The 25,743-nt window shown below is 38.4% G+C and overlaps 1 protein-coding gene across 1 annotated transcript in view; it reads right to left on the bottom strand.

Moving 5' to 3' along the window:
- The window catches only part of TENM3 (teneurin transmembrane protein 3), a 672,586-nt gene that overhangs the window by 111,853 nt on the left and 534,990 nt on the right, over nucleotides 1-25,743 (bottom strand). Inside the window, exons 12-13 of the mRNA XM_006834421.1 lie at nucleotides 11,994-12,020; nucleotides 9,298-9,444 (exon numbers count right to left, since the gene is read on the bottom strand). Coding sequence (XP_006834484.1) covers nucleotides 9,298-9,444; nucleotides 11,994-12,020 — 174 coding nt within the window. The remainder of the gene's footprint in view (nucleotides 1-9,297; nucleotides 9,445-11,993; nucleotides 12,021-25,743) is intronic.

Genomic DNA, 25,743 nt, shown 5'->3' with positions numbered 1-25,743 from the left:
AACCTCATATGCATGTGAACACTGGACAGTGAATAAGGAAGACCGTAGAAGAATTGATGTTTTTGAGTTATGGTGTTGGAAGAGAATATTGAAAGTGCCATGGGCTGCCAAAAGAACCAACAGATCTGTATTGGAAGAAGTGCAGCCAGAGTGCTCCTTGGAGGCCAAGATGGCCAAACATCATCTCTCGTACTTCGGACATATTGTCAGGAGGGACCAGTCGCTGGAGAAGGATATCATGTTTGGTAAGGTGGAGGGTCAGAGAATAAGAGGAAGACCCCCAGCGAGCTGGATTGGCAAAGTGGCAGCATTAGTGGGTTCAAGCATGGCAACGATAGTGAGGTTGGCCCAGGATCGGGCAGTGTTTTGTTCTGCTGTGCTATGAATCGCTTGAGTCGGGACCAACTCAATGGCACCTAACAACAACAACAATTAACCACCACCACCATAACAACTAATACATAATGCAGGGTTTACTACCCTAGAGATATATGTGTCCTAAGGAGGCCTGTTTTTAAACAGGTACAATCGAACTCTTAACACATTTCTGTATTTTGAAGCTTGAGATGGCAAGTAATTGACAATTAATGTGGAATACAGTTGAGATTAAGGTTTAGTCCCAGCCTGTGAGGCTTTGATTTTTCCTCTCTTTCTAAAAGCTTGTTAAAAAAAAATTATTGTAAACCCCTAAGCTCCTTTTGTTATTACAAGGGAATTACTAGGATCCTTTGCTTCTAAAGCTAGATTTCTCTTTCCTAGAATGGAAATGGAAATGTTCTAAGAATTCTATGCATAGCAAAAGGATGCAGAGTAATCTGAATCTCTCTTCCAAAGTAGTATCCAATAGAGTTCTCTAAGCTAACAGTAAATCTCCCCAAACCATCATCATTAGGGCAATGTATTGAAATGCTGTGGGACTGAGCACCACTAAGGTCTGATCACTTCTGTAGTCCTTTTAGGGAGTATGTATGATCTCTAGTAACTCTTCTTTCTTTTTTCTTCTCTTCCCAGTGATGCTCTTCTTAATTTTATTTAATTTATAATTTGATTTTGGATAGCACAATCATTTTTTGCTGATAGATGTTATTTTTATGTATTTTCAAAACATCTTCTTATTTTGATTTGCTAATTTCCACACATAGACTGTTTCCCATTCATAATCCTTATTCTGATGCTCACATCAACATTTCACCCATTTTTGTCTCTTTTTTAATTCTGGCACATTATTCTTTTCTTATGGTTTGAAGCTTTAATTTGTTTCTACTTCTTTTTTCTATGACTTTCTAATTTCTGAATGATCTCAGTTGAGTTGTACTGTCATCAGACTCCAAAGTCTTAAAAAAAAAAAAGGAAGCCATCTTTAGATACCTTTCCCTGGTATACCTCCACAAAGTAATAACTCTGAAGGGCAAAGAATAACTGTTTACTTGCAAATAAGATACACTATTCCTGGAAGGATTTATGTTTTGGCATTCTACTATTCTGGTACAGAATTAAGTATGAGGTTTTTAAAGTCACTCTTGTGTCTTCAACCATTCAATCATGGTAGGACTTGAACCCCACACCTTATATAACCACAGGCGACCCAGCCATTGGAGGAAGAGACAAGATAGCAAGCTATGATTAGAAGAAGGATGATGGGAACATGGTAGCAACTGTTAGAGATGATGTATTTTTGAGGACCATCTTGTTCAAAAGTGTCTCAAGTTTCTGTAAACATAATTGTCTCTGTGGTGCTGTAGAATAAACACTGGACTGATAACCTCAAGGTCGGTGGTTCAAACTCACCAGCCCCTCCTTGGAAACCCCATTATTTTTGTTAGGTGCCTCTGAGTCAGTTCCAACTGATAGTGACAAACAACAGAATGAAACACTGCCTGGTCTTGTGCCATCCTCACAATCATTGTAAAGCTTGAGTTCACTGCTGCTGCCACTGTACCAATCCATCTCATTGGAGGGTCTTCCTCTTTTTTGCTGACCCTCCACTTTACCAAGAATGATAACCTTCTCCAGAGACTAGTCCCTCTTGATAATATATCTGAAGAATGAAGATCAGGCCTTGCCATATGGCTTCTAAGGAGCTCTATGTCTTCTTCAAACACATATTTGTTTGTTCTTCTAGGAGTTCATGGTACTTTTAATAGTCTTTTCTAACACCACAATTCAAATGCATCAAATCTTCTACAGTCTTCCTTATTCATTGTCCAACTTTCACATGCATATAAGGCTATGGGAAATACCATGGATTGGGTTTAGCCCTCAAACTGACATTTTTGCTCTTCAACACTTTAAAGAGGTCTTGTGCAGCAGAACTGCCTAATGCAATATGTCATTTGATTACTTGACTGCTGCTTCCATGAGTGTTGATTGTAGATCCAAACAAAATTAAGTCATGAACAAGTTCAATCTTTTCTCCATTTATCATGATGTTATTTACTGGTACAGTGGTGAGGAGTTTTGTTTTCTTTACATTGAGGTGCAACCCATACTGAAGGCTGTGGTAGTTGATCTTCATCAGCAAGTATTTTAAGTCTTCTTCATTTTCAGAAAGCAAAGTTGCATCATCTGCATATTGCAGGTTGTGAATAAATCTTCCTCTAATTCTGATGCCACATTCTTCTTCATATAATCCAGTTTCTCAGATTATTTGCTCAGCATACAGATTAAATAAGTATAGTGAATGGATACAAGCCTGGTGCACACCTTTCCTGAGTTTTTACCATGTGGTGTCCCCTTGTTCTGTTTAAACCTAGTTTATGGTAATTAACAGCAACAGTGTTATCACATATGGTGAACTACTTAAATCAACGACCTCCTATGGAACAGCCTGGCTGAATAAGATTCTTATTGGGTAGGCTAGGTAAAAGCAATGATGCTCATAAAAACGTATGTTGTTGTTAGCTGCCTTGGAACAGGCCCCTGATTCACACTGACCACTTTCCCACTGGAACAAAACACTGGCTAGTCCTGGGCCATCCAATGATCTTTTGGGGAGTGGACTGTTGTAATTCTTAGGATTTTCATTGGCTGGTTTTCAGAAGTAGATCATGAAGGCTTTCTCTGAGTCCATCTTTGTCAGGAAGTGCCACTGAAACCTACTCAGCATCAGAGCAACACACAGCTTCCAATGCCACATGTGTGGGAGCTGCGCAGGATGTTCACTGGCTAGGAATCAAACCCAGGTCTTCTTCACAGAAGGAGAGATTTCCACCACTGAATTGCCAATGCCTTATTAAAGTACAGTGCGAGAATTAAATAGTTGCCATGCAAATCTTGGGAAAAGCATGTCAGAGGTTCTGTTGTGGTTTTCTTGTTTTCAAGTAAAACAGCTGTAATTTGGAGGCGGTAGAAGATTCCTTTGGGAAGGAGTAGAAGTGTATTAGCCTTATGGAATAGTTAGTGGAGTGTATTTTCCCAATGTATTAAAACTAAATGCTATCAAGAGTTGTTTTTCTGCTTGCCTAACACCCACGTTCTTTTCTTCTGGTGAGCATTTCTGTTTCCCTTTGGGCAGGTGACTTAATTCAGTGTGATGCATGCCAGAGTCAGCCCCAGGTCCAGGCTTCTTGGAACCTTTTGAAAAAAGTTCCTCTTTGTCCTGGGATTGTGCTAGCGGAATGTAAACTTAGAGCTGGAAGTGTCCATTTTAGGGTACAATTGTATGAAAATGGCCTTAGCACAGAAGAAGCTGAGTCGACAGGTGGATAAGCCCAGAGCGCTACTATCGTTGTTTGAACACCTGGGTCCAACTATGCATGGATTTTCCAGTTATGTAAACTAATCATTTATTTTAGATTTAAAATCTTTTGAGTTGAGTTTCTATCGTGTGCAACTAAAAGAATGTTTACTGATAAGGAAAGCTGAATAGCACCTCTGAGAGTAGAGAGGATGTTATTGTTGACGGGAAGTACAGGTTGGTGGTAGAATGCATTATGAAACAGACCGGGTCTCTGTGCAGGTGCTGGGCTAAACGAGGTACTTGAGAAACTGAAGCATATGGCTGTAAAGAGGCACTTTCTCCATCTCCACCCCAGACTTCACTGCACTGAACAGGGACCAGTTCCAATCTCTGCCATTTTTCCCTTGGATCTTATCAACCTCATGATCAGAGCAAGTTCTGGGATATGAACAAGAAATGGCTCAATCTAGAGGTGAGTTGACTTTTTAGGTAAAAATGAAGATGAAATGAAAAGACATGTTTATAAGTCTAGTCTAAGCATGGACTCCTGATGTGGTACTGTAGGATCAGCACTGGAATGTGAACCACAAGGTCAGCAGTTCAAACCCACAAGCTGCTCCTTGGAAACCCTACATAGGATTACCATGAGTTGGAACTGACTTAACAACATAACAAATCAAGGCATGCCCTGTTGTCTATCTGCTTTGAAAAATTTCTCCATTAGGCTATCTTGTAGCTGCTTCCAAAGTGGGAAGGTCTCTGTGCTGGTTTGGAGATGTCATTCACAATTATCGGGTCCAAGGACCATTTGTTTCTGATTTCCACTTTGTAATTTAAAAGTCTACTATTCCATTGACTGTCTCCATCAAGTTAATGAGCTGCTCTAGTACTTTTTGATTGATACCTGGAGGCAACTTGTTGATTTCATATAGGCTGTACATCTTTGTCAGGGCCTTAATAATCGGTAAAAGATTGCTCTTAGTGCTGTAAAACGAAACTGACTCTGGGTACAGATGTTTATTTGAACCTTAAAGAAACAAAGTTATTTTAATGAGAGAGGAGGTTTACTTCATAAGAATGTGTAGGTGGTAAGTGAGTGCCTAAGAACATTTTCCTTTTATCTAATTCATTAGTAGTTGATTCCTCTTATTCCTTGGAAAGAATTCCTTTGTAAGGCTGCTTTTCCTTAAGTATTTCAGAGAGATAAAGGAGGAGAAAATCCATAGGCAAAGGATACCAATTTAGAGAGATTCAGGTTATGAAGATCTTCAGGTTTAGATAGTTGTGACAGGATGAACTGGCTATGGTAAAGTATGCTTTTGAGAGGAAGGGAGATGCTTGTTCAAGTATTTTCTCATATGTGGCTATCCTTTCTAAGAATTTTTATGTATCTTTTTCAGTCCTGGGAATGTCATCGTTGTTGTTGTTAAGTGCCATCAAGTTGGTTCCAACTCCATAGCGACCCTGTATAGGGTTTCTGAGGAGTGATTGGTAAGTTTGAACCGCTGACCTAGCAGTTCAAACCAGTCTTGCAGTCTGGTGCATTAACCTGTAGCATCACATCAGGACTCTTGAATATTAAGCAACGTTTTCTGTTTGTTTTTCTCTTACAAAGATTGTATGCTACAAAGTTCCTCTTTATGACAGTTTGATTTCCAACTACAGGCGGTCTCAGGTTATACATAATCGATTATGGACAACTCGGCTCATCTTTTAATGTTATGTAAATCATCACTTTGAGATGATTGAGCCAACCTTATAATAATCACCGTCAATTGCAATACTTGATGTGGAGATTTTAAACCACTGAAAAGGCAGCCTTCAAGCCTTTTATTGAACTCATAGTGGCTACATAAGAATTGTTAGCACCTGTACTTGTTGTTGTTGTTAAGAGCTGTTGAGTTGATTCCGACCCATAGTGACCCTGTATAGGGTTTCCAAGGAGTAGCTGGTGAGCTTGAACCGCCGACCTTGCAGTTCAAATGGCTTTGTGGTCTGGCGCATTAACCCACAGCACCACACCAGGACTTACTCACCTACAAATTCCACTTAAAGATTTAAAGACACAGAAATAGATCTCGTTCATAACCTGGGAATGCTTGTAGAGTCCAATCAGCCTCTCTATCTTCTCCTCAAGGAGATTTGGGAGTGTAGTGGTTATGCGTCAGGCTGCTATCCCCAAGGTCAGCAGTTCGAACCTACTAGCGGTTCCACAGGAGTAAAGATGAGGCTTTCTGCTCCTGTAAAGATTTACAGCCTCGGAAACCCTATGGAGGGTCACTATGAGTCAGATCTAACTCCACGGAATACTACCAACTTCTCTTTCTTAGCTACTTCAAACACACCTATTTTCTGGTTAAATCACCATTTTTATCATGTAACTTCGTTTTGACAATTTATAGCATAGTGGTTACAAATCAGGCTGTCAACCTCAAGGTCAGCAGTTCGAAACTCCCAGCTGTTTTGAGGGAGAAAGAGGAGGCTTTCTGCTCCTGTAAAGATTTACAGCCTCGGAAACCCTGTACAGGGTCACTGAGTCGGAACTGACTCTACAGCACATAACCACCACCAACCACGGTCATTACAGTCCTTAGTTTAAACAGTCTGTTCTATTTTCCTCAAATAATTATATCCTTGATTGTCAGAGTATGTGTCTTGATTTGAGGCTTGGTTTGGATTCACAGTGACCCTATATATTTTCAATATAGTAAATCTTTAAGGGTGCGGACAGTCATCTTTTCACCATGGAATGGCTGGTGGGTTTGAACTGTCACCTTTGAGGTTAGCAGCCCAATGCCTAATCCACAATGCCACAAGGGGTTCTTCTGCGCACATAGGACAATACTTGAATTCAAAGACACCCAGGTGAGAATTTCAGAGCATAATAAGGCTGGAACTGAGATTCCTTCTTAGAAGATCAACAAAATTAGGTTAGGGACAATACAAATTATGTGAAATAAGGAGAGAATCCACAGGAGGTCTTCTATCAGCTCAGATTTCCCCTTGGAGAGGGAAGTCTAGAGATAGCATAGTTTCATGCTAATAAGACTAAACAAAGGAGGAATGAGGCCAATTCGCAGCTGATAAATTTTTAGGAGAGGGAGAAACTTCCTCAGCTGATAACAATACTAAAGAGTTGATTAGCCCCTCAATTACTCTGCAGTGTCTCTGCAGACTTGGCCTTGCAGTTCGCTTCCCTCTGAGAGAGTTCTGTAATGTCCTCACTGTACTCTTTTAGAAGACAAAATCTAAACTATATGATCAAGGAAGAAGAGATGCTCTCCTTCCTCCCTTGCTAATAGGAAACAATGGCTTGGGGCTTCTTGGTAGAACTTAATGAGGAAAGTTACCATCTGGGCTGTAATTCAGAGAAGACAAGGTAAAAGGAGACAGGGAATGCCAGGTACTTTAAGGAAAAGCTTTGAGAGCTGCTGTTGTTAGCTACCATTGAGTCAGTTCTGACTCAGAGCAACCCTGTATAGGATCTCCAAAGAGATCTGATGGGTTGGAACAGCTGACTTTGTGGGCTGAGGACTGCTTTAATCTATCAGAGCCAGAAAGGAAAGGATATTTTAGCGCAGAATTAGTGTTTCAAGTTTCTTGATAGTAGAAACAGTGAACAGTTTGCTTTATACTAAAGGGAAGAACTGTAGTTTTTGTCAGGGAAATGAAGAGACATAGAACATTTGGTATGAGAATGAAGGCAGGCCAAGACTGGAGTGTGTGTGGAGGAGTGGGGTTCTGGTCCCTTTGCTTCTGAGAGAATTGTAGTAGTTAGGTACATTCTAGACATAGAAAGGAAAAGGTGGTTCCATCTTCTGACAACATTCTGTGAATTTTAACTAGTCAAGATAGGGACTTTTGAAAGCAAAAGAAGTAAAATTGAATAATAATAGCTACCACTGAAGCCAATGAAATAGCTGCCATTGAGTCAGTTTTGATTTAAGGTGACCCTATAAGGAGCTCTGGTAGCGTAGTGGTTACGAATCGGGCTGCGAACCTTAAGGCCAGCAGTTCGAAACTACCAGTTGCTCCGCGGGAGAAAGATGAGGCGTTCTGCTCCCGTAAAGATTTACAGCCTCGGAAACCCTGTACAGGGTCGCTATGGGTCGGAACCGACTCGACGGCACTTAGCAACAACAACAACAATGTGCCAAAATAAGGAGCTCTGGAAGCGTAGTAGTTACGAATCGGGCTGCTAATTTCACAGTCAGCAGTTCGAAACTACCAGCTGTTGGTGGGAGAAAGATGAGGCTTTCTGCTCCCACAAAGATTTACAGCTTTGGAAACCCTATATCGATAGGATTGCTACGAGTTGGAAGTGACTCCACAGCACATCACAACAACAAAAACATGTGCCAAAATAGAGCTGTGCTTCACAGGGTTTGAATGGTGACTGTTTTAGAAGTAGATCTTCAGGCTTTTCTCCCAAGGTGCTTCTCAGGGGGACTTGAACTCCTAATCTTTCAGTAGCAACTGAGTGCATTAACCGTTTGCACCACTCAGAGACTCCAGCTACCACTTACTGCATACTATTGTGTTGTTGTATGCTAGTGTGTCGGTCCGGTCCGACTCATAATGATACTGTATAGAAGGATTCTGAGGAGCAGCTGGTACGTTGGAATCACTGGCTGCCCTTGTGGTCAGCAGTTCAGGGTTTATGCTATATATAGCACCACACCAGGATTCCTACTGCGTACTATAGGCTTGGCAATGGGCTAGGTACTGTGTATACATTTTCTTACCTAATCTTTTCCAAAACTTTTATTCCTGTTTCATAGATAAAGCAATTGAAATTTAATGAGAATAAGAACCATGTCTAAGGTTACATAGTTACTATGTGGTAGAGTGAAGATCTGTCTGATTTTAAAACCTGCACTCTTAATTAATACTGCATTGCTCATGTGGGTACTTCCAAAAGAGCAAGTGGAAAGATGTAGGGGTTGGGGAGACACACCCTAACCTACCGAGTTAAGTGACCATAGATGCCCAGGTAGGAACTAAATCCTTTCTAAATAAATATTCACTGCTAAAGACACGTCAAAAATGAGCAGGTGTCACTAACCATCAACTGTTACTCTATATTCTCTGAAATTAAAATACTCAAAAGGAATATAGTTATTTATTAAATAAGAGCTTAAATTGGCTGAAAGGTCATAATCTTTCTTAACAGGGTGAAAAGAACTAAAAAGACAAAGGGGCTGTTTTCTACTTTCATTTTCAATCATGACTTTCAACACAGAAGTATGAAAAGTGCCCTCCTTGCATCTTTTGGAATGTACAGTTATTACAACATTGTTTCAGAGCTCCCAATTCACAGAGTCCTAACTACTGTACTTGAGGGGAATATCACCTGGGGATTGAGAAAAGGAATGGAAAACAAAGGGCATTGATACAGTAGTTTGGTTAGCTTGCTTCCCCCCTGGACAGTAATAATCATGCATTTGTTTCAGGAAAAAATAGGGAGTGAATTCACTCTATCACATTCATCCATTTTTCATTCAATTTAATCTATTGGGACCAGATCTTTTTTTTTGGCAACAGACAACTTCTGTACTCACTGAAACTTATAAACCTGGGTCGGGCACACACTTGCCTTCCTGCTCAGCATTTCTTACCTCCTTCATTGTCCTTGCTATCTGTGCAGAGAGTCTCCATGGCGACATCACATCCTGCTCCTCTCCACCCTGGCTGGCAAACACAATGCCAGCCATTTTGGTCCAGTGTACATCTCCCATTGCTATTGCATAGACCAGGGCAGCCCTCTGTCAAAAGAGACAAAGAAGGAAAACACAAGTGACTTGAGTATTGAAAGTTTTTACAGCCCCCCCAAAAAAATTCAACAGATAAGGGACACTTACTGGGAACAGGCCTTTTTAAACAGCACAAATACTGTAATTGCACATAAATAGAAACAGCAACCTTATCTAAGGAATCTAATTCTTATCCAAGTGGCATCTTTGATTGACCTGACCCTTGAGACACCATTTACCTGTGCAGGACAGAAACATATGCAACAACCCACTAAATAGTTGCAAGCCAGACAAAATTAACTTCAATTTTTTTTTCCTTTAGCAAAGCAACAAGGTTGATTGTATGGTGTGAAAAACCATTTCAATGAAATAATTTCAGAATCCTTAATTGGAATTTCATTTCCACTGCAAACATTACTGGTCACTTATTAGGACATGCCTTCTCAAAAGCACCTTGTTGCTTTAAAAAATTCCCTCTAAATCCAAAAGCATGAAAGTGGTATGAGGATATGAATGATGTTAAAAAGAGAACGTTAATTTTATCTGGCCTTGGAGTTGCCGTATATTCATGTGAAATTACAGTGCATTAAATAATTGCACAAAGTATAGGCCAGTATTAATGACTATACTTTATGCCAAGAGTACATTCCTTTTCACAGAATAAGCAAAGCCCAGGAAATAGTGAAGCAGCTTAGCATCTATTCTAACAAACATTAGGATTCAGGCTGCATACGGATGGGACAGGACCAACGGGATTTCCAACTAAATGTAATAGCTGTGCAGATTTGATTACTTAGGACGGACAAAATGAAATACCATAAGGACCACAATAAAACATTGATAGACTGAACAAAAACACGGTAGTGACGTGCTTCAAGACAGATAGCGAAGAGTGATATTTTGTGACAATCTCCCTAAGGCTTTTATGCTGTTACCTTTATATCCTATCTTGTCTGCTTTTATGGGCAAGGAGGGAAAATTTGGGAAACAATTAAAATAATTTAATATACCCAAAATCTATAATTGTTTCAGTCTAACATGACATTTTAAAAAAAGACAAAGAAAAACAGTTTTGCCACTTCCTACTGATGATATCTGGCATGCAGCCAACATGATTTGCTTATGAGGATGACACTTAGGTAGATTCTGGTGTTCTCATCTATGAGTGTGATAAGACACTGACCGAAGCAAGGATCTAGATGCACTGAGAGTCTAAGGAGTCAATGACTGTTAATCACATCTTTTGGACACAGTTATTCGGAACTTTGTCTCAATAGATAAATTAACAAATATACTTGCTATAGCAATTGGAGTTTGTTATCTAGCTTCTTTTAATTTAGAATGCTACTCTTGTTTCAGTGACAAAATTTAAGGGGACAATTTGTTTAAAAATGTTGATTTTAAGTCTACATTAGAAGAAGTATTCATGTGTTGGCTTCCCCTCCTCCACTATGGAACTTGAAATGAAAATATCACAAAGAGACATTGTGTCTCTTAAGATTAGAGTTAACAGAAATAAGCATATTTTGACAGTCTCTTGTGGCAGGGTATAATGGAGTGGTATTTATGGAAACCATCAGGTCATGATGAGATTAATTTTGCTGCTTCTTTTCTTTCAGACAATTACCATCTGTATTCCTGGATTCTCTGACTTACAAAAATTGAAATTTCCTTTTGGATATGGATTTTTTTTGTTTGTTTTATTTGGATTTTAAAGGGAAAAAAAAAAAAAGATCTAATTGCCCCACTGACAAAGAGGCACATCAGCTGACTGTGATAACAAGAATTTTTGTATGAAAGCCTGGATATTGCCATGAATATTTCCATATTCTAATGAAAGCACAAACAAGGAATAGAAACCAGGTATTCGGAGGAGAGAGGGGAAGGAGGGAGTATTCTTGTGAAAAAAATTCCCACTCATTTCTGCAATAACTGAAGACATGAGAATCTGCTGTTTTTTTTAATGAAGACTACCATCTTTTCTGTTTCATAAAATGCATAGTATTTTGCAGTTTTTTACATTAAAAAAGTAACAAAACATAAATTATGATTCGCATGCATTTCGAAACATTTAGGCAAACCCAAATAAGTCACAGGTGAGGATAAATGAGATTTCCTTCAACATGTGTTAATCAGAATAGTCTTTAGACAGACAATTTCTTATTCTGTGATAAGAGAGTGAACACTGGTGATTCATTAATTTAGAATTTAAAGCTAATCAGTTAAATTTCCAACATTGAAGATCTTAAAGTTTTTAAAAAATAATCAAAACAAAACACCAAAAACAGCAAATGCACTGTTATCTTCAGTTTTTGGTTCCAGTGAAAACTAATGCTCTTACATAAGAATAAAATCTATGACAACCCCAAATTATAAAAATGAGACATAGACATTTAAGTCTCAATTATTTAAATCCAAAGAATTTCACATAATGTAAGCCTGATTTATAAAATTTACAGAAATATGCATGAAAAACAGTCTATTTTCATACCTAGTGTTCTAATACACAGTTCTATAAGAAATATATGTAGATATGTCAACAAAGAGCAAGTATACAGTACCTTTAACTATCTTATCCAAATAGTGAGCTTGAGAAATTAAAAAGGAAAAAAGAACAGACAGACATTTCAGAAGTGTCACATGGGACAAGAAAATTTTCAGAATTCACATGCAAATCGAGTAGCTGTAGCTGACATAGGACTCACATCACACGACAGAGATGTACTTCATATCTTCTAAAAATGTAATATATTCTCGATTTAGCAAATGTAGTCATGATTCCTGGCAACAATTAGCATTTTCCAGAAACCTTTGCAGGTAAACTAACACTACTTTTCATAGATAATTTGGAATGTCCCCTACCCTACTCTTTTAAAGATTATACATTAGCAACTAAGTAGAACAAATGGAATCCATTCATTATTACTACAGGAGTTTGGAAATTTACCACTGCGAGGAGAGCTACAGATTACCAAACTTTAATAGTTATTAAGAAATGAAAGAAGAAATTGAGAATCTTTGGACAAATGTAATATATTATGAAAAAGTCATGATATATAACTGGAGAAAACGATTACCCAGTAACCCTTGAACACATGTCAGGTGGACAAGGATATATATATATATATCTATATCACATATATTATCCATCAGGATTCATACTAGAACAGGCCCTGTTACTCACAAAAGCCTTAGAGAAGAGTCAGGATTCAGACTGAGTTTTTTACTATACCTGTAGGTAGTGTAGTGGTTATGAATCGGGCTGCGAACCACAAGGTCAGCAGTTTGAAACTACCAGCTGTTCTGTGGGAGAAAGATGAGGCTTTCTGCTCCCGTAAAGATTTATAGCCTCGGAAACCCTGTACAGGGTCACTATGAGTCGGAACCAACTCCATGGTACATGACCACCACCTGCCACTGTCCATTTCATCTTTTGTTGTTGAGAAGTGCTGTCGAGTTGGTTCCGACTCATAGCAACCCTGTGTGGGTTTCCGAGGACCAGCTGTTAGGTTTGAACCACGGACCTTGTGATTTGCAGCCCAATGCTTATCCTATAGTGCCACACCAGGAGTCCATTTCATCTTATAGGAGGCTACAATTCAGCTACCCCTTCCATCTTGAACAGAGAAATAACAGCTCTCTCCCTTCACTCAAAGTAGAGACTGAATATATTCTTAGTAAGCCTCAAATCTTTTTGCTTTGTCAAAATTCATACATCTTTAATGATCTAAAATAGCTTTTTTAAGATGCTTATGTTGATTATTTTTCATCACTGACAGAAGCAAGTGGTAGCAGAACCCTTAGCAGAAAGACTTAAACTATAGCTTTCATTTGAGCCACTCAGGTCTGATTGTTTTGTCATGTGTATAAACAGCACCATAAATGGCTTTGACATATCTGAACTGTGTATATAAAAGGATTCCTCACTTTGTCACCAGATTCCATTACAGACTTCTGAGTTGCAGTTAAAAATAAGTTTGTTTATAGCTAATTAAGAACACACCGCAGGGGGAATTAAAGCAAAGACGAGCAGTGCTAGGCAGTACTCTGAAGTTACAATTTAACAATAGAGTTCAATTTTCTAACAGTAAAATGGAAATGTATTTATTGCATTTCCTAATAAACTCTCCTAAATACTATATAATCAATCTAGTAGAGACCCTGAACAGCTCAATTGATGATCTGAACATTAACAAAATGCCATTAAAAACTGCTTGATTTCTGATACAGTTACAGCAGGGATTTCTTAGTTTATCAAAATTAGTAACAATGATGACAGTTAGATAGTAAATCGTTTGCTTTTTTATCGTGTCTACTTCAATTAGCACAGCCAAAATAAGGACTGTAACTTAATTCTGAATCAATTTTAAGAGAAGAATAAGTTATTTCTAATCCAGGAAATTCCATTATTTTAGAAAATAGAATTATGCAAAATACTGGATTGATTGACAGTTAAAGGCAGCTTTGTTATTGGGTCAAGAGAACAACAAAAGTGGAGCTGAAATTAGAAAATACATTTCAAATATACAACAGGTCAAAATTAACATAATCTTTTAAATATTAATATGTACCACAAGTTTTTTGAAAAGCAAAAAAGCAAAAGTCTGTACTGAGAAAAAGATAACAAGGTTTGTCATTTGAATTTTATATCATAGGAGATATTATTAGTAAGGCTGAGACAAAGAGGAGATAAACAACTATATTTCGGCTTCTCAAGTGAACTTTCTGACAAGACAATAAAAGCCTGGCTCTGAATAATGAAGAGATTAAAAGTAGATGACAATATATGAACTTCAAATAATTATAAAAAAATGATAACTTCAATAATATTATCATTGTAAAAACTACTATATGAAATGACCATAAAAATGGAGGCAAGTTGTAAGAAGGCTTAAAGAGCAGTAATCATAAAATAATATATTTAACAATTGCTGAAATGTATATTACGTTGCAGAAAAATAACTTTGGAGACCAATGAATGCGTTGTGATACTGAAGGAAAAGCCATTCCTATTAGATCTACCAAAAGTTTGAAATTTATAGAATAAAACTTCTAAAAATAGATACTAGATTATATAAAACAGAGTCCTTAAAAAAACAAAACAAAACAAAAGCCTACTCTCCAGTAAAATGCTGTATTCATAAAATACTTTCTCTGGTGTTTCAAATATTTATCTTTTAAGAAGACCCTGTGTGGAACATAGAGAAAGAAATTTCCATATTTCCTGTAAGAATAAGGTACCCCTTTTCAGGTACAAGATCTCTAAGAAAATTGGTGAAAACTATGTATTCTTTCCCTAGAAAAATGCACATACACTTATACTTGCACAGTTAAGTGCTATCTATGATTTCAGCTCATAATCTCTAAATAATTTACAGATTATGAACACCTGGCTGATGTACTGATGATTCCCAAGTTTCAGACAGGTTCAGAATGATCCAAGGGATACACAGGGGTTACTTTTTGATGTCAGATTGCTCCCTGAAGATAATAAAGGCTTACTATTGCCAGACGTTAATTTGAGTTAGATTATTTTCACACTTCATTTCCACCATACTTGTATAATATAACTACAGTTTTATATAGTTTATGGAAGAGAAACAGAAGAAGAGCTGTTTTTAGTTGTCATCCAGTTGATTCGGAGTCATGGTGACTCCATTATGTGCAGAGTAGAACTGCTCCACAGGGTTGACAATGGTTGTGACTTTTTGGAAGCAGACTGCTAGGCTTTTCTTCCAAGAGGCCTCTGGGTAGGCTTGAACTACCAGTCTTTGGGCTAGTATTCCAGGGCCATCGAGGGGACACCATGGTCAACCGGCATAACACTGTTGACAAAGACAATGTTCTACATCCTGCTTGGGTGCATAGTGTCGGAGATCTTGAAAGCTCAAGAGCAGCCATCTAAGGTGCAGCTGTCGGTCTCTCCATGTGTGGAAGAAAGACAAGTGAGAAGAACTGAAGTGGCATGGCATCAATTCATAATGGACTAATGGAACCTGTGAACATCTGTCTCCATGACTCTAAGACCAGAAGATCTAGATGGTGCTAGGCTACCACTAGCAACCACTTGGAATGGGATCACATTAGAGGATCCCGATTAGAGTGGGAGATAATGTGAAAAAAAAAAAACCTAAAAATTATTTAACTTAAAAAAAAAAAAAAGGCTGGCTTTATTTGTCTGAAAGAGACTGGAGGAACCTCAGACTATTAGGGCCCTAGATGACCCTTCAGGTACGGAAAAGAACTCCCCCTTGTGGCCCAACTTGTAACTACGTAGGGGGACAGCAACACTAGTGAGGTATGCTCACCATGGAATGGTCACTCATTCAAAATCAAAAAGGCAACATTTTCCTAAGGACAAAGTTGAGAAGGGTAGGAAGGTAGGTAGACTGCAAATAGGAACCCCAGGGAGGAAGCGGGATAACTGTTGGTACATGAAGGAGACTGCAATCATTGAGATGAAACAAAGTGTGTGAGTTGTTGATGACCTTGTCTGAAAACCTTCGCTTAATTCATAATAAAAAGCTTTAAAAAAGACAACAAAAATAAACCATAGCACTGGTTGGTGGTTCACACTCACTAGCCACTTCTTCAGAAACTCTGTATGTGTGTTGGAACCATACAGAAGGCATTTAACAACAATAACATGTAGGGTAGGGAGGAATAACATATTTGGGGGTTATATCTGCATACTGTGGCCTCATCTGCTTATGTATCAAAATTATGGGCATCCCTTTCCATTTCTTCTTTTACTCTTTAATCCTTCTCATGGATTAAATTTAGGAGTTATTGCCATGTTAGAGTACACAGAAAAGAAGAAGAGAAAAATAAAAATTTCACTGTAAGCAATATATTTCAGTTCAAAGACAGCACAAAATTCGAAGGGTTTAAAGATCTTTATAAGGAGCTCTGGTAACATAATGGTTACGAATCGGGCTGCTAACCTCAGGGTCAGCAGTTCAAAACTCCCAGCTGTTCCTCGGGAGAAAGATGAGGTTTTCTGCTCCCGTAAAGATTTACAGCCTTGGAAACCCTGTACAAGGTCGCTATGAGTCGATAACAGATCTTTATAGAGACAGTCCTCAGAGTACTTAGGGTAACCCCTACTTGTCCTTTAACGTTATGTAAATTTGGCCTCACTTTGAGATGAACTAGCCCCTACCCACTTAACAAATTCTTTATCACAATCACCTTCATTTGTCATACGTGCAGTTAAATAATTGAAAAGGCCTCCGGAAAACCCTTATTGCACTAAAGGTTAACATAAGAACCTTATGTACCTATTCGAGCATACCTACAAATTCTTAAAGACAGAGTGGAAATGGATCTCAATTTTACCCCGGGGAATGCCTATACATCAAATTTATTGTGTAGATCTTTCCCATTAGAAATGGCCATGCTAATTACTGTATTTCTATTTCCTTGTTCATAAGAGTCTTAAATCTTTATCTATTGGAATGACTAAATGTACTTATTATTGTAGTCCTAGTATGCCCTAAAGGAGCTCTGGTAGCCTAGTGGCTACAAATCGAGCTGCCAACCTCACGGTCAGCAGTTCGAAGCTACCAGATGTTCCGTGGGAGAAAGATGAGCCTTTCTGCTCCCGTAAAGATTTACAGCCTCGGAAACCCTGTGCAGGGTCTCTATGAGTCAGAACCAACTCCATGGCACATAACAACAACAGTATGCCCTAAAGGAGCTCTGGTAACGCAGTGGTTATGTCAGGCTGCTAACCTCAAGGTCAGCAGTTCAAAACTACCAATTGCTTCATGGTAGTAAGATGAGGCTTTCTGCTCCCATAGATTTACAGCCTTGGAAACCCCATGCAGGGTCGTCGCTGTTTAAGTCCGAAGTGACTCCATGGCATACCACCACCATCAGTATGCCCTAGGACTTCTGGTGTCACACTGTAGGATTAGCACTGGACTGTGAACCAAAAAAAGATCAGCAGTTCAAACCCACAAGCTACTCCATGGAAACCCTATACAGGGTAGCTAGAGTTGGAACTGACTTGATAGTATTTAACAAACAACAGTATGCCCTATGTGTGTTTGCAAATTTTGAATGTATGAGTAATGCGAAGGCTATCATGTGAGAAAGAAGAAAATGTGGGTGTCCACATTTCATTCTCAACTTTTCCTTCATCCATCTGTCCCTTCCTCAACCCATTCAGCTATTTACTATTTACACTATTACTAACAATGACAACCATTTATTGTTACTGTGTGCTAAGAACAATGTTGAGCATTTAACATTAATTACCTGATTTAATTTTCACCTCCCTATGATAGTGTGGTACTATAGGATAAACACTGACCTACTAACCACAAGGTCAGTCGTTCAAACCCACCAGCTGCTCCTCGGAAACCCTATACAGAATTGCTAAGAGTTGGAACCCAGTCGATGGCACTTAACAACAAAGGTGAAATATGGAGTCCTGGTGTGGCACTGTTGGATAAGTATTGGACTGATAACCGCAAGGTCAGCAGTTCAAAACCACCAGCTACTCCTTGGAAAGCCTATACAGGGTTACTATGAGTCGGAACTGACTTGATGGCACCTAATAAAAACAACAATGGTATAACAGGTGCAATTATTATATTCCTATTTCACAAAGAAAATAGGAAGTCCTGGTGTGGCACTGTAGACTAATATACTGGACTGCAAAGTTGGTTTGATCTGCAAGGTCAGCGGTTCAAGCTCACCAGTCGCTCCTCAGAAACCCTATACAGGGTTGCTATAGGTTGGAATCAACTCAGCAGCACTTAACAACAACAACATTTCACAAAGGAAGGCACAGAAAAATAAATAACCTTTCCAAGATCATTATGCTAACAAGTGACCATGTCAAAACTTCTACTAGGTTGGCTAACATCAGAGTATATATTCTTAATACGTAAATTATGGTTACAACTTAGAATGGCCAGAGTTCTGTATCTGTGTAGGCTAGACTAGAAGCATCATCTGTTTTGAGTTGGTCAGTGGCTTCATTTGAATGACAAAATTCAATCGAAAAAAAATGTGGAAAACCTTAATTCCACATTGACAATAGGAGAAACCAGGAGGTAAGATGAAAACTCAATAGAAATTTGAAATATTCATGTGCTAATAAGGAGCTCTGGTAGCGTAGTGGTTATGAATTGGGCTGCGAACCTTAAGGTCTGCGGTTCAAAACTACCAGCTGCTCCGCGGGAGAATGATGAGGCTTTCTACTCCAGTAAATATTTACACCCTCGGAAACCCTGTACAGGGTCGCTATGGGTCGGAACCGACTCGATGGCACTTAACAACAACAACAACAATATAGGTTCATAAATGAGGGTAACCTTATGTAGATGAAAGAACACTTTATGGTAACAATAGCTGTTGCTGTTGCTAATAAGTGGAGTCTGTTAGACTCATAGTGACCCTGTATAGAGTTTCTTTCTGACCCTGCGGTTCAAATCGACCTTATCGTACAGTTCCATGCCAGGACTCCAAATAGCTGTAATGAGTTCTAAAACCCCAAATTTGGAAAACCAACTGGCAAGATAAGTTCAGTAGGAAAAATAGTGAGTTAAAACAATCACTAGAACAGAAGCAGCTCCGTTGATGTATAAATTTGTCCAAGAAATACCTGACTAGTAGTTCCAAAGAAGGCAGCTCATTTAAAAATGGGGTCAGAGGAATATATGTGCATACTTTGTGGAGGAAGTGGGATATTTGGAGGTCTATATGGTGTGGCATTGTAGGATAAGCACCAGACCCCATGACTGGTTTCAACTGGATGGTCAGCGGTTCAAACTCACCAGCCGTTCCTTGGAAACCCTGTACAGCAGGGGTGGGGAATCTTTTTTTCTGCCCAGGGACATTTGGATATTTATAGCATCATTCATGGGCTATACAAAATGATCAACTTAAAAATAAACTTGCTATAATGTGACGGCAGGGCCAGACCAAATGATTTCACAGGGCTTATATGTCCAGCGGGTCAACCCTGTTATACAGGGTCATTATGAGTCAGACCCAACTCAATGGCACTTACCAACAACAAAATATAGAATAAGATTAATTTCAAATGTGTTTTCCTTTCACCATCCAAGTGATTCTCAGCAACGAAACAAAGGCAAACCAAGTTAGTTATACTTCAGGCAGCTCACAAGGGAAAAATACAAATGATTTGGTTGTGTATACACAGTTGCTGATGAATAGGGTTATGAACTTTCCACATTGTTTCTGCGGTTGAGAATATGCTTGGTCAGAACATATTAAATAGCACAGTATTTTCACTGGTCTACTGAATTAATTCCTGGGCATAGCATGAACACAGTCAAATAACACAGAATCCAGAATGGCGAACACATTTCTCAGTTTAATTACAACTGTAAAATCTAAGGGGTCTATCTTCAGAAGAGGACAATTCTTTCAGATGAGTACATAATAAAATATAGACATATTCTTCACTATGACTAGGACGGCAAAGTCCTTGGAGTAGAGGACAAATTTTTATTTAGTATTGTGTGTTTCTTAATGCTTTATAATGGAACTTACAAAAAAATGATTCCCATTAGTATCTCATTAAATTTGTAAGTAGGTATCATTCTTAGATTATTCATGTACCAGTTCCTGTAGGATGACAGAAAAGCTAGTCTGCAAATAAGTACATATTAAATCCATTCATTCCAATCAGTGACTGTTTAAATCAGTGTGCAAGCTGCATACCCATTGATTTGATATTCCTTAATTGGCACTCACTGTACTGGTTTATTACTGATTACCCTGTCATAAAGGATTATAACAGTGACAATTTTAAACACCATAAAACAATGTCTTATTCTTACGAGTTTACTGAAGCCCCTTAAAATATGTTCTCTCTCATCACAGAATTCTCATGTGAAAATTAGTGTAAAACATTGTTAATATTCTATTTAGGAAATCCCACTAATTTGAATTTTAACAGTTAGTGAGGTGGTGCCAATAAAGAAAAACTGATTGTGTCTGTATGTGTGGATACGTGCACGTGTGCCTACGTCTAAAACAGCTTTTGCGCTCCTCAAATTGGCAATGCCTTTTGGGAAATTTGCTTCAAATACGTTCCTTTTGAGACTTTTCATATTTTTTTTCTATTTTTTTAGTTTGGAAAGTTGATGTAAAAATTATCTGTATAAATACATTGCTTTTTTTATGTATCCAACATAAGCAAAAGACCATTCTATAGTTTGGAACATTATTGACACTAAGACATTCCTAAAGAGTTAAATAATTTTCCTACTTAACTCATGACAGAAAAATCCAGATTCTAAGGAATTGTGCTTTAAAATAATTTATATAAAGGCAGCACTGCTGAAAAATCACCACTATAAACCTAAGACAGGGCTCTGTACAGACAACTGGGAGAAGGAATTAGTGATTTTCCTCCAGTTTGGAATTTCATGCATCACTTTGGAGAATGTATACATAACAGACGCAGACGGCTGACTCATTTTACAGACATGTGCACAGCCACTGTGAAAAGATATCTATTGTTTGGAGTGTGGCATATGAGTTTTGAGGAGTCCTGGTTACACAATGGCTAAAGCACTCAGCTGCTAAACAAAACGCTAGCGGTTCAAACTTGCCAGCCATTCTGTGGGAGAAAGATGTGGCTGCCTGCTTCTGTAAAGATTACAACTTTGGAAACCCCTTTGGGCAATTTTACTCTGTTCTTTGCTGTTGGTAAATGCCATTGAGTCGGCTCCAACCCATAGCGACACTATACAGAGTTTCTAAGGAGCAGTTGGTGAGCTTGAACCACTGACCTTGCAGTTCAAACCAACTCTGCAGTCCAGAGCATTAACCCACAGCGCTACACCAGGACACCACTCTGTTCTTTAGTGTCGCTACTAATCAGATTTGACTCAATGACAGTGAGTTATATGTATTTTGTGATGTTCTTTGCATATAACGTGATTTTATCTACTCCACTACATACATAAACATGCTGGTGGTATGTATCGCCTTTAGATTTTTATTCCATGTTTGAATTCATTACTGCTATAAGCAAAAGCATAAGTTCTTAGTGTTGCTGTTGGTAAGTGCTGCTGAGTCTGTTCTGACTCATAGCCACCCTTTATAGGGTTTCTGAGGAATGGCTAGTGGGTTTGACTCACTGACCTATAGCACTATACCAGAACTCTTGGTTCTTAGTAGTCCCTATACTTTTAAAAATTAGTAGTCTGATTTGGGAACTAAACTAGCCAGAAACTGTTCTAAAAAGTAATAGTCTTAGGGGACTTCATTGGCATTGGCATAACATAGTCCACAAAGACAATATTCTACATTCTACTGTGGTGAGTAGAGACTAGAGTCTCGAAAGTTTCTGAGTGGTCATCTGAGAAACAACAATTGGGCTCTTTCCATCTGGAGCAAAGAAGAGTGAAGAAAAATCAAAGGCTCAAGGAAACAATTAATCCAAAGGACTAATGGACCATGTGAACCACAGCCTCTACTAACCTGTGAACTACCTATTACTTTAAAAGGGTTCACAATAGAAGGTATTCGACAGAGTGGGAGAAAAATACAGAACAAAATTCAAAATCATAAAAAAGGCCAGACTTATTGGTCTGATAGAGATAAGTGGAACCCCCATACTATTGCCTTCAATAGCCTTCAAACCGGGAACTGGAGATCATCTTTCAGCCAAACAACAGCTAGGCCTATGAAGTGAACAGTAACACCCTTGAGAAATGTGCTCCTCAGAACAATCAACCATGCAAGACTACAACAGCAGCATTTGCCCCAAAACAAAGTTCAGATGACAGGAAAGGGTGGGAAAGATGGGTGCATGGAAACAGGAAAGGCAGGAGGAAGTAGGAAGAGTGCCTTTATATTGAGGGGATTATAAGTCATACCATGAAACAAAATGTGTTTAAATTGTTGAATGTGAAATTAATTTATTCTGTAAACTTTCACCCAAACCACAATGTTGTTGTTGTTGCTATTGTTGTTAAGTGCCACGGAGGTGGTTCCAACTCATACCTACCCTATAAAGGGTTTTAGAGAAGCAGCTAGTGAACTTGAACCACCGATTTGCAGTTCAGCGCATTAACCCACAGCACCATACCAGGACTCCAAACCACAATGAAATGTTAAAAACAACAACTAATCCTTGTTAAGTAGTCCTGTGGGTTAATGTGCTACACTGCAAGGTAGGTTTGAACTGCATGGTTGGTGCTTCAAGCTTACCAGTTGCTACTTGGAAACCCTATACAAGGTCACTATGAGTCAGAACTGACTTAATGGCACTTAACAACAAATATCGCATAATAACAAATAATAAATGAAATTGTGTCATCTAATTTGCCCAGGATAAACTGTATTTTTGGAAAATAGCAAATGGATCTTTTCAAAGGGGATTTATAGAAAAAAGTAACTTTTATTTGTGGGTGAGAGTGTATGCAGGTGCTTACCATTTGTACTGTATTTTGGGTACTAAACTTTCTTGGGTCTTTTTCATTACTTGGCACTTGTGACTTGTATTCCTATCTGCTTTCTATCCGTGTTTTTCAACATCTAATAACAATATCTATAGATGAAGTCCTGGTTTGGTGCTCTAGGATAAGCACTGGACCGCAAGGTCAGTTTGAACAACAAGGTTGGAGGTTCAAACACACCAACTGCTTCTTGGAAACATTATAAAGGGTCACTATGAGTTGGAACTGACCCGATGACACTTAATAAGAACAAATACATATATATATATATAGCATCAATCCTACTAACTTTAACTGACAGAAAAACTGGGTTTAAATTTAAATTATGGAGAAGGAACACAGCTTTCAATACACAGTTTATAATTTTCCTGAATTTTTTAGTATACATTGATTTTTCCTGTTTTTATGTTGTTGGAGGTTTCGTTGTTTGGTAAACTATGGATCCTTTATCACCTATAATTCAGATTCTCCTAAGGTTAAAAAAAGTGACATTTTATTATTGAAAAAAATCACTGACACGCTTATTACTGCAATTGTTTCTATGATAATTCAATCTTTTGCAACAGGTAGTGTAGATATCAATTTATTGCAAAGAAGATTAATTTTCACAGATTCCACTCTACACACACAAACACACACACACATATGCTTGCGCACGTGTATGTACAAAAACAATTACAAAATAGCTTAGGAGGCAGAATAATCTCATGATTAGAACTTGGGCTCCGTGATGGCTTATGTAGGTGTGGGTTATGATTCTGCCACTTAATTAATACTCATTGTGGTTGTTGTTGTTAGGTGCCATCGAGTCAGTACTAACTTATAGCGACCCTATGTACAATAGAACGAAACACTGCCGATCCTAGGCCAACCTCACTACTGTTGCCATGCTTGAGTCCATCGATGCTGCTACTTGGCCAATGCATCTCGCTGGGGGTCTTCCTCTTTTGCTCTGACCAAATATGATATCCTTCTCCAGCGACTGGTCCCTCCTGACAATATACCCAAAGTATGAGAGACAAAGTTTGTCCATCCTGGCCTTCAAGGAACACTCTGGCTGTACTTCTTCCAACACAGATCCATTTGTTCTTTTGGCAGCTCATGGCACTTTCAATGTTCTCCTCCTACACCATTCCTCCTCCAAACAACATTTGATGCATCAAATGCATCAATTCTTCTACGGTCTTTCTTATTCAATGTCCAGCTTTCACATGCATATGAGGTTACTGAAAATGTCATGGCTTGGGTCAGGTGCAAGCTGACATCTTTGCTCTTCAACACTTTAAAAAGATCCTGTGCAGCAGATTTGCCTAATGCAGTACGTCATTTGATTTCCTGTGCTCATCCTGCAGTTCCACACCAGGACTCTAAAACAGAGTCAGATTCTAAGAAATAACTGCATAGATAGTTTTCTTTTTGCTTTTACGGCAACTATATGGTGATTTCCCTCTTTGCATATACCCATGTATTTGGGTGGATTACCCACATGCATAATAATTACTACAGGGGACTCATCTTAAAAGCCAACAGTTGGATTGTATGTGCAAAGCATTATTTTACACCTCACTGTTCATGTGCAGACTAATTAATGAATGTCTAATGCCATTAATTCACAATTAGATCACTTATGTTTAACCACATGCTTTCTATGCATACATATATAAATATTAATTTTGGATAGAATGATAATCATTCAGCACTATAGCAATTAAACAGCTGTAACCTGTCTCATGTGTTAAGTGATGGAGCTGCAGGCAAGTTCCATAAGCAGGTGGTCTTACCCACCCATGCTTAATGTTAAAGACTTCTTTAAAAAAGAGGTGTTGACAAATCAGAACAAGTAGGCATAGTTTTAATGCAAATCGACCAATTTGCAATGTAGATTACCCTAAAAACTAATTTGGTGTACAGGAAAAAAATAAAGCTCTGTTGTTAAAGGAAGAAGTTATATTACATTTGGATATACTGGGTTCCCCACCAACATAATTATTTACCAATTTCATTCAGCCAACAGAGTTTAATGGAAAAGCAGCTGGCAAAGTATTCATATTTATGGACCTCCTTTGACTGCTCCTTAATTTATCCAAGGCACATGCCTGTTAAATCCCAGGAATAATAGTCATATTTCAGACAGCTGTTTTCTAACTTCTTTAAAGAGGTACTCGACAAAGGAGAGGGCCATAGAACCTACCATGAAGAAGAACAATAGAAAAAAAACTGGCTCTAGTCATATCATAATCTGTGAATATAATACGCTAAATAAGAAAAGGGCAAAAAAAGCTACGGCTTTTGTGTGCAGTTAAACTATAACCAAACCTTCAAACACTGGTAGGCAGAAAAGGAACTGTTTTAAAATGAAAACAGATTATTTTCAGCCTGTCATATTCAAGAAATGACAGATGAATTCTGCCATTGTAAGGATATTAAGGTACCAGTGTACGGAAGGTGCACTCACCTGAGAAATAATATTTATGAAAATTGTGGGCTTCATGTTTCCACCCTTACATGAAACAAAATGTAACATTTTAGTAGTAAGTAGTAGTATTTAAGGAGCTCTGTAGCGTAGTGGTTATGAGTTGGGCTGCTAACCTCAAGGTCAGCAGTTTGAAACTACCAGCTGTTCTGCGGGAGAAAGATGAGGCTTTCTGCTCCAGTAAATATTTGTAACCTCGGAAACCCTGTGCAGGGTCACTATGAGTCAGAATCGACTCCACGGCACAGTACCACCACCATCAGTAGTAATATTTAAACTCCCTTTGTGAACTAAGGATTTCATCATATAATGAAAATTTCTTAAAATTCACATTGACTTTAGCTGCCTGCTTATTGATCTGGCTTAAATTTTAGGAGGAATGCAGCA

The sequence above is a fragment of the Chrysochloris asiatica genome, unplaced genomic scaffold (genome assembly GCF_000296735.1).
Source record: "Chrysochloris asiatica unplaced genomic scaffold, ChrAsi1.0 scaffold00011, whole genome shotgun sequence".
NCBI classification, from domain to species: domain Eukaryota; kingdom Metazoa; phylum Chordata; class Mammalia; order Afrosoricida; family Chrysochloridae; genus Chrysochloris; species Chrysochloris asiatica.
The sequence above is the reverse complement of the archived record's forward strand: the minus strand, read 5'-3'. Positions and strand labels throughout refer to the sequence as shown.